We start from the raw sequence: 10094 nt of genomic DNA, 5'->3' as shown, positions 1-10094 counted from the left end.
GGGGGGGGCGGGGCGATGTGGGGTGGGGCGATTTTGGGGGGCGGGGCGATGTTGGGGGGGCGGTTGGGAGGGGCTGGTGGGGCGGGGCGATGTTGGGGGGGGCGGGGCGATGTTGGGGGCGGGGTGATGTTGGGGGCGGGGCGATGTTGGGGGCGGGGCGATGTTGGGGTGGGTGGGGCGATGTTGGGGGGCCGGGTGGGAGGGGCTGGTGGGGCGGGGCGATGTTGGGGGGCCGGGTGGGAGGGGCTGGTGGGGCGGGGCGATGTTGGGGGCGGGGCGATGTTGGGGGGGGCGGGGCGATGTTGGGGTGGGTGGGGCGATGTTGGGGGCGGGGCGACGATGGGGGGGAGCGGTGGCGCAGCGGTTAGCGGCAGACTCAACGTGCTCCGAACGCAGCCGACCAGAGTTAGAATCCCGCTCACAGTCGCCAAACAACCAGTGACGAACATCTGAACCGGGTCCCTGTGGGCCTCCTACCCACCCCCCCCTCCTTAGGTCAACTCAGCCTCAAATGCAGTTGACCTGCTGCGCTGTGCAGTAAACATCGCCACCGGGGCAAGAGACTCAAAGTCGACAGGGCTCGGTTTGTCACGGCCACCCAAACCAACCCCGATGTCTCGTGTGCCAACAAGTGGCCCGGGGTCTTTCAGAGACGCTGTCTGCACGCTACTTATCAACTTACCCCCCCCAACCCCCCCGGATAGTCTGTTGCAGGCTACCCAGGGGACCTTTGTCTTTGTATGGGGGCGGGCGGGTGGCCGTGAACTGGCCACGTGCGTGCCCCGGATCTAGTTCGTAGACACGTGCGCGCGGTGTCCCCATGTGCGTCCCCCAAATGCGCCGCGTTCATTTATTTTTACCCCTTAACGTTGTTGAGAGGGGTTCGTTCCTAAAGTGCCCGCCGAATTCGTTTTGCTCCATGAATGTATCGTTGCTTTGTGGTGCTGGTGGTGGTTGTTGTTGTTGTTGTGATCGCCGGGTGCTTAACCTCTGATCGGCGTCGTTATTAAAGCCCCGTTTTTTGGGATATTTCTCAATTGCAGTTTTTGTGGGCGAGTGGGATCGATTCGGTGTGCGGTGGGGCGACTCGCGTTGGTGAGTACAGAGTCCAGCCGCGATTCGTGTGTGCGATGCAGGTGTCGGTTTAATCATCTCGAGACTGATTATTGGCAAATGTGTCACTCTGTACATTATGCGGTGCTGTGTTGTTATGCAACCACGGCTTACGTTGTAATACATCAACGTTACGCTGTCCACAAGAGGTTTTGTTTGGGTTAGAACGCGTAAATATTATTGTGTCGTTAAACCCGCCACCAGCCGACGGCAGCCAATTAAGTAAGATTTGTCACGTAAACAGAACGGGCCAATTCGTTACGAGTTCAACACACCACAATGTTGTGGATTTACTCTCCAACACACCACGATGTTGTGGGTTTACTCTCCAACACACCACAATGTTGTGGGTTTACTCTCCAACACACCACAATGTTGTGGTTTACTCTCCAACACACCACGATGTTGTGGGTTTACTCTCCAACACACCACGATGTTGTGGGTTTACTCTCCAACACACCACGTGGTTGTGGGTTTACTCTCCAACACACCACAATGTTGTGGGTTTACTCTCCAACACACCACAATGTTGTGGGTTTACTCTCCAACACACCACAATGTTGTGGGTTTACTCTCCCAACACACCACGATCTTATGGGTTTACTCTCCAAAACCACGGTGTTGTGGGTTTTCTCTCCAAAACAACAGGATGTTGTGGGTTTACTCTCCAACACACCACAATGTTGTGTTACTCTCCAAAACACCACAATTTATTTGGGTTTACTCTCCAAAACAACAGGATGTTGTGGGTTTATTCTCCAACACACCGATGTGCTGAACTTGTAAACGATTTGGCATGTTTTGTTTAAGTGACAAACCTTACTAATTGGCTGTGTCGGGTGGTGGTGGGTTTAACTACACATTTATATCTACGCGATCTAACCTAAAAACCTCTTATGGATAATATCAGTCGCGAAATCCTACGTGTTAAATTAAATAATCAGGTTAAAACGAATTGGCCACTTTGTGCAGTCTGGGCCATTACAAAATGTGAAAACCACTAATGGTTACCCAGGCGTCAAATGGGCTAGAAAACATATCGGGTAAACTCACCTGGTAACGGATGTGTCCATGTTTTCTAATGCGCTGTGGGTTCTGTCTTCCAACAGGATTCTGATGCGTCAGACATGCTCGGCAGGCAGCCCTTTCACGTGAGGAGAATCGTGGCACAAGGATGCTTCTTCTACCTAAAAGTACAAACGACCCATTTACAAAATGGCTGGGTGGTACCCCGTACCCTCTCGAAAGCAATCGGCCACCTTGAAGTGTGCGGGAAGGGGCAGGTTCGCTGCTGTCAAGCAACCAGTCATCCCGCGGCCCGCGCAAGTGTGTCGGAGCCCTCCGCCGAGATGATGCAGAAGCTGGACGACCTTGGAGTGGATCTCGCACTCCACAGGCAGGCACTCGGCGTTCTGAAGAAGCTGAAAGGCAGCGTCGACTTGATCGATTTCCTCAAGGGCAAAGGGGCCTCTCAGCAGGTGGTGGCCAGCATCGTGTGCAGGTATCCGCGCTCCCTCAGCCGCTCTGCCGAACACCTGGAGGAGCGGTGGACGCTGTGGAGAAAATTCTTCAACTCCGATGGAGACGTCCTCAAAATCGTCATGCGCTCCCCGGAGGCCTTCTTCCGTTCCTCGGACAACGCCACGTTGGCGGAAAACATCGAGTACTTCACGTCGCTGGGGCTCGCCAAGAAGGACATTTTGCGCATTTTCTCCACCGCGCCCAGGGCGTTATCCAACACCCCGGAGCTCAACAAGCAAATGGTGGACTTTTTGAAATGTACCTGCGTCTCGCTGGGAGGTGGCGATCCCGACATTTTTGTGCAACAGGTTTGAGTCTTTTTGTTGTTTATAAATTTTGAGTTTACTGACCCAGGACGATCTGAGTCTCAAGGCTCTTTCTAGGAGGTTCCTGCATTGGGATGTTGTTTTTAAGGAGGGAACCCCTAAAGATTGAATTAAAATTGGAATTCGTTTTTAAATCACATGCCTTAAAGATAAAAATGGGACAGCGTGCAAAAGCAAGGACTGACTTGTTAGCCGCATCTCCTTGCTGCACATAAATGCCAGAGTACTATACAGTATCTCCAGTAACTACTAAGAGCTGTGTTTTTACCTTTTATATTTATTTTTACGCTGAATAGTAGTTGAGAGAAATTTTCAATGGACTAAGTTAGATTTTCGATGGTTCTTCATGGTACTGTGCACATTCGTTCTAAACGCTGTGGACTCACAAATTCGTTTTACCCCTCGCGCAGATCATTTCGCGGAACGTGTACATCCTCATCCGTAGCACCAAACGGGTCAAGACCAACATGGAGTTCCTGGTGAAGCGGCTTCAGCTCACGGACAAGGAGCTGCTCGGCTTCCTGACGGCGAACAGCACCGACGCGCTTGACATGTCCAGCGAGAGCCTCAAGAGGAAGCTCGAGGCCTTCTGGAGCGAGTGCCTTAAGCAAGGCTGCAACGACCAGGAGGTGAAGGTGTTCTTCAAGAAGTACTCCTACTTCCTCTACTTCTCCCTGGAGAATCTGCTGGAGAAGTTGCGTTGCTTGCTGGCCTCGGGTATCACCATCCACCAGGTGCTGGAGAGGCCGCGTTGCCTGGAGTTCAGTTTGAAGACGCTGAGCCACCGCTTGCAAGTCCTCCAGAGCGTTGGCTATGACTTTGAGAAGCACGGCATCAACATTTTGAACAGCAACAAGTGTAATTTTCAGGCAAAGTTCACAAGGCTGCAGCCGGATGCATCCTGACTGAGAAATGAACATCAGAGTCGGTGTACTGGAATTCTTTTAATATTGACGCATCGGTTAATTTGCAGATGAGATGCCAGACTTGAAAACATTTGTCGTAAAATATTTGCTATATTTACGACTTGGTTTCCGTGTTATTTGAGCAAAGCTGCGTTGAAAATAACCCTCAGAATAGAGGTTTTGTGCTGAAGCAGTAATTTTCAAAGGAAACTAGTAGCTGTGAATTTTTTCAACTTAAATAAAATGTTTGGTCAATGTTCATGTGTCTTCATGTTCTTATATGTATTTGAATTTAGCTGAGAATTTCAAACATTTCACTGGGGAGCATTATGACTGGAGGCTTTGCAAATTTTCCCGCCAAATTTATTTCAATTAAGCCATCTTAATGCCAGATAAATAATCGATTTGGAAATCTCACCCGAGCGGTGTGCCCCATGTGTCAGAACAGCTCACAGAAGCCAGCAGGAATCTCCCACCTGTAATTGGACATCGTTATGCAATTGAAAAATATTTGATGGGTGAAACATGCCCTTGGCACAGTTTGCAAAGAATAATTGATTGAATTTTTCTCTAGATTTTTAAATTATTACCAAACAAAATTCTGTGTATTTTGTGTATACTGTGTATTTTGTAATTGGATCAACAAAGAAACCTGCAATAATACAGTTGTGTACGGTTATAATCTCATAATAGGATGCATATTTCTAAATTCCAGTAATTATTTTAAAACATAGAGTTTGTGCCAAAATGATTGTTTACTGATAGGTAAAACACCAACTCATTGCTGGCATCGATCACAAGTGTTTGAGGTCTGCCTTTGTCCCCTTTACATTCTTATCCATCTCCAGCGCTTGCCCCACTGACTCTTAAACGCCTCCATGTCCTCGCTGTTATCATCCATCCTGCTCTCTACTGCCAGCAATTTCTACTTCCTGTTGCAACCTACTCATCGCTTCCTTTTCTGCGTGACCGAAACCACCTTTGCTTGTTTCCTATCAATTTTAGCTTCATGAACAGCGCCACTTACCACATTCCCTCTTGGATCTACTCTACATATTCGCTAATTCTCCAAGTAATTTTCCATGTATTTCGTCTCCCCACATAGCATTTATATCATATGCCAACGACATACAACAACAGAGTGCTTCTTTTAGAATGTTTCTTGCATGTCCAGCACCATGAGAAGTTTAAGTGGACTCATATTCTTAGGTTTTTTCGGTAAAGTCACGTAGGTAAAAAATTTATAAAAGTAAAATAAAAATAAAAATCAAGCTTCCGTCTTCAGGTGTTGCCTCCGAAACGTCGTGATTTTTATTTTTATTTTACTTTTATTAATTAAAATTTTTTACCTACGTGACTTTACCGAAAAAACCTAAGAATATGAATCCTTGCAGTCACGAAAGCTTCAAATCTAGAATTAAGTGGACTCGCTAAAGAACCGTTATGGACTCCAACCTTTACTGACAACTGCACTGTGTACACCCTTTGTACCTGGATTTTCCAGTCTTACGGTACAAGTCTTATCAGATGGATTTATATCTCTGGCACTCCCTTTTATTTCATGCTCCACCACATGAGCTCACTCGGTAATCTACCGACAACAATGATCTACGAATACCACTATGCAGTAAAACACCGTAGATTGGAAATACTAAGAATATGTTTCAGCATTTGCTTTGAATCAGAATATATTAGTGCAAACAAGCTACAAAACAGCTTTACCCTTCTTGAGGTACTCCAAAAAGGTTCTAAGCAACATTTTTGGCAGTTACAACCTTCGTGAAGCAACCCAAAATATGAACATCCTATATTTATAAAAATGGCTTCAACTACTAATTATTAACATTGCATGTACTGTATATGCCAGTATGTTAGCTTTATGGGCTATTAGCAATGAACGCATATGTAGATTTAAGTGCTGTGATGCTTTATATTAAAATCGACTGTTACCCTATCGAGTACACATGGAACGTTAACTCAATTTGACAATTCGATGAAATTTGTTGAACCACTGAAGCTGCAGTTGGTGAAAGTGAGCAACCATTAGTGACCACGTTTCAATGGCAGGGGTGGGGGAACATTTTCCTATCCAAGTGTGGAATGGGACATCAAAACTCACTTGGCAGGCCACACAGCAGCTCTGTTTAAACTGCTTATTTTATTTTACCAGGTAAGGCCCACTGAGCTATATAACTTTTTCAGAAGCGACATGCCCCCAAATGATAGCTCAACAAAGTTAATTATTGCGTGAAAATGTATAGCAGCCAAATACTCGAAATGCATGTACCTAAATGTGGAGGGAAAAACCAGAGGACCTGAATAAAAAGCCACGCGACCACGGGGAGAACATCTAAACTCCAAATATACAGGCATCAGGGTCAGGGATTGAACCCACGAACTCCTGTATACCAGGCGAGGTAGTCAACAGCTCCTAGCCACCATGGTTCCTCACGGTGTGGGTCACGACATCTGGACCACCCTGTACACTCATGAAGTTCCTGAGTGTGATGCTAAAATTAGAAACACGGTGGTGTATCGAGGTCAAAGATATTCCCTTCTGGTGCCGGATTAGTGCGATAAGATGCTTGTAGTAATGGATACATATGGTTTGCGGGCCGTTTCGAAATGGTAGGCCATGTGACCGATGGGTCATATGAAATAAAACCATGGACGGGCATTCGGCCTGTGAGACCCAGGATATGACATTTCCCTGTCGGTGGGACCTTTAGCGGCTCAGTCAACGTGCTGCCCTGCTTCCAGCTCTGGTCGTTGCAGCCCCAGCATCTGCAGGAGCTCATAGTACGAGTAGACCCACGGCCGAGACACGTCCTGCGTTTGCTCCATCCCGCTCGTCTCCAGCCACAGCTCACGGTGGAACATGAGGTGGCGTTCCAGCTCCGCCTGCTGCCTGTAAAGAGGTTTTCACGACGTCGGGTCAGGGAGCCATAAAAGAAACGCTGGCCACGTGATTTAAACACGGTCGTGGCTCCTCATTGGTTTGTTCACTGGTTGCGCAATTGGTCACATTCATGCTCGTTAAATGTGTAATCTTTGATCCGGTGCGTTTTATTGATTTATGAAGCCTTTTGGAGCTGCTGCTGTCCATAGGCTGCCTAATTGGACTTTCAGTCGAAAGCCACTGGGTTCAACCGTTAAACAAGGTTTTATAATATTGGACGTGTTCATCAAATATTACCAGTGCTCAGAAATTAAAATGTCACGCTGTGTTATGTCTCTTTAAAAAAAAAATCATATCATCAAGTGTAGGAAATAATGACTCTCTAAAACCACTTTTATCGTATTGAATACATTATTTGGTGATGCTGCATTGGCAGTGCTGCATTGGCAGTGGGTGCACAAGCACAATAAACACAGACTCAACACGTTCGTCAACAACACTGCCTCAAAAGGAAAACTATATAACCAATGACATTTCCGCTACGAAGAAGGGCCCATTGCCAGAAACGTTCTCTATCCCGCAATTTTTCCTCTCTTGTGCAGCGTTATTGGCAAATGCGTTGAGTTTTTGTGAAGCAGTTCCCCGGCAGAGATGCGCGGATCTCACTTGGCCAGAAAGTGGGCTTGTCGCATCGCCTCCTCCATGGCGAGACGAGCCTCTTCCTCCATCACCCTGCGTCTCTGCTCCTCCGCGAGTCTCCTATGCTCTTCCTCCTTCCGCCTCCGTTGCTCGTACTCCAGCCGCTCCGACTCGTCCATCTGCGACAGCATCAGCTCCTCCTCGGCTCGCCGCTCCGCCTCTTCTCTTTCCAGCCGCTCTTGCTCGGCTGAAATTCGGAGATGAGAGTGCGCCGACATTGCCGGTTCGTTCGTGCGGTGTTCGATAGTGTCGGTGTGACCGTGCTCTTACACTCTGTTTGGCCGTGAGGAGCGATAGTGCAGCGGTTAGCGCTCTGCGCTATCAACCCGGCGACACGAGTTCGATTCCCACTCACGGCCAACACCGGTGACGATTATCTGAACCGGTCCCGGGCCTCCCCTAGGTCGACTCAGCCTCAAATGAGTACCTGGTGTGGTGTGTAAACATTGCCACTAGGGAGACAAAGGCGGTCGGGCGTGGTGCTGGCCATCCACCCCCTCGTGTACCGTTCCGGCCTTCATAGGTGCTCGCTAACAGCACTTGCCCCAACAGTCTGCTAAAGGCTATACGGGGGTTCTTTGTTCCACTGGTAAATTTCGAATGGTGAAGGGGGCTGGGGCCCAGGATGGGTTTAGATTTTGCTTGCCATTGACGTGACACGTGATCATTGATGTGAGACATGGGGTGCGCTAACATTTGCACCACTGCTCCAGCCCCCCACTGCTGTATCATTATAAGAGTAACACCGATTAGAAGAGATAAGAATTCCCACACTATACCTCGCCGCAAACGATCCACCAATCAGCAACGTGCGTGGCAAGGTCGATCAGCAGAGGTATCCGTTGACAATGCTTCACCCGCCATGTTGGTGGTAAGATGTTAACTACCTCACCTGGTATACAGAAGGTCGTGAGTTCGATCCCGACCCTGACGTCTGTATATTTGGAGTTTGCATGTCTCTCTCCCCATGGTCGTGTGGATATTTCTCCAGGTCTTCTGGTTTTTCCCTCCATTTAGAATGAACATGCGTTTAGAGTATTTGGCTGTTGTAAATTTCCGCACGATAAGCCACTGCGTTCAGCTATAATTTGTGGCCAGGTAGCTTCTGAAAAAGACCTATACAGCTCAGTGGGCCTTACCTGGTAAAATAAAAAATAGTTTAGTTTTCGTTAATGTGCTCGATACAGGAGAGAGAGAGAGAGAAAGAGAGAGAGGGTGCGAGGCTTTCACCTTTCTTCAGGGCCTCCTCCTCCTGCTTCCTGCGCTGGATCTCGAGCACCCTGCGACGGTGCTCCTCCTGCTGCCGGCGCTCACGCTCTCGCTCAGCCTGCTCGCGCTCCATCCGCTTCGTCTCCAGCTCCTGCACCTTGAGTCGCTCCAGCTCCTGCTGCAGCTTCTTCTGCCTGAGTCGGACAAGGAGGGGGGAAAGGGCAATTTGGCAAATAGCTCACTTAGCTCGTCAAAACTGAACACATGGCCAAAAGTTTTGACGATAAGTTTGAGTATGCGCTGGTTAACTATTGTTCATACCCTATTCGTTCGTCACTGGCACATCCAGGCCGCGTGGTCACTGCGCCATCGTGGTACAGGTGGCTTTCCACTGGCTATGTGTCAGTACCAAGTCCACGTTATGCTGGCCTCAAAACAATTGAATCTGGTTTGAGGCAAAGGCAGGGCCCCAGACACAGGGCTAACGACCCGTCCGTTGTGTGCGACGTCGCGACAACTCGAGCAGCGCAACCGCGTCACCTAGATGCGTTTCAAATCGCTTATTGCGTGCGATGGCAGCGGCAGGCCGACATCACAGTTCTGGTTCTGTAGTGGAAAAAAAAAATATCAAGGGACGGTGACTCAGATGGCTCGGACATGTACTCAGAATGAACTAGGACAAAATATTGCCCCTAAGATGGGCACCACCGGGCAAAAGGAAACCTGGGAGACCCGAGGCCACGCGGCGCAAGACAGCGTAGGACGAGCTGGTAGCAGTGATCAACCTCTCTTGGGGTGAGGCTCAACATGTTGCCAAGGACAGGAAGAAGTGGAGGGAACTCACTGTGGCCTCATGTCTCATAGGGGATGAAGAGGATTAACTAACTAACTAACTTTTCGATTTAAAGCTTTCGTGACTGCAGGGATTAATCTTCTTGGTTTTTTCGGTAAAGTCACGTAGAAGGGAAGTAATAAAATAATAAAAATAAAACATAATAAAACAATTCTCACGACGTTTCGGCCACAACGCAAGCAGCCGTCCTCAGGCGAAGAATGAAGCACCACCAAGCTTGGAGCGTATATTTAAGCTGGGTTAGAGGGGGGAGGTGGGAAGAAGAGCGCCTAAACAAAATAATTTCCTCTTGATATGCAAATTATTTTGTTTAGGCGCTCTTCTTCCCACCTCCCCCCCTCTAACCCAGCTTAAATATACGCTCCAAGCTTGGCGGTGCTTCATTCTTCCCCTGAGGACGGCTGCTTGCGTTGTGGCCGAAACGTCGTGAGAATTATTGTATTATGTTTTATTTTTATTATTTTATTACTTCCCTTCTACGTGACTTTACCGAAAAAACCAAGAAGATATAACTAACTAACGCGGAAAAAAACATCATGGCACCTCCTAAGCTGTTCGGAGCTAGCTTG

The 10094-nt window shown here is 48.2% G+C and overlaps 2 protein-coding genes across 2 annotated transcripts in view; one reads left to right on the top strand and one right to left on the bottom strand.

Moving 5' to 3' along the window:
- The first annotated feature begins 802 nt into the window (after positions 1-802).
- Positions 803-4122, top strand: MTERF1 (mitochondrial transcription termination factor 1). Its single transcript, XM_061575368.1, has 4 exons — positions 803-822; positions 1044-1095; positions 2223-2942; positions 3371-4122. The coding sequence occupies exons 3-4, from the start codon at positions 2241-2243 to the stop codon at positions 3863-3865; spliced, it is 1197 nt and encodes a 398-aa protein (XP_061431352.1). The 5' UTR covers positions 803-822; positions 1044-1095; positions 2223-2240; the 3' UTR covers positions 3866-4122.
- The window catches only part of KIAA2012 (KIAA2012 ortholog), a 33546-nt gene continuing 27534 nt past the window's right edge, over positions 4083-10094 (bottom strand). Inside the window, exons 23-25 of the mRNA XM_061575381.1 lie at positions 8694-8866; positions 7431-7650; positions 4083-6773 (exon numbers count right to left, since the gene is read on the bottom strand). Coding sequence (XP_061431365.1) covers positions 6599-6773; positions 7431-7650; positions 8694-8866 — 568 coding nt within the window. The 3' untranslated portion in view covers positions 4083-6598. The remainder of the gene's footprint in view (positions 6774-7430; positions 7651-8693; positions 8867-10094) is intronic.

This window comes from Lethenteron reissneri, chromosome 7, assembly GCF_015708825.2.
Source record: "Lethenteron reissneri isolate LAM-NWPU_2019-01 chromosome 7, ASM1570882v1, whole genome shotgun sequence".
Taxonomy (NCBI): Eukaryota; Metazoa; Chordata; class Hyperoartia; order Petromyzontiformes; family Petromyzontidae; genus Lethenteron; species Lethenteron reissneri.
This window is presented reverse-complemented; position numbering and strand designations above follow the sequence as displayed.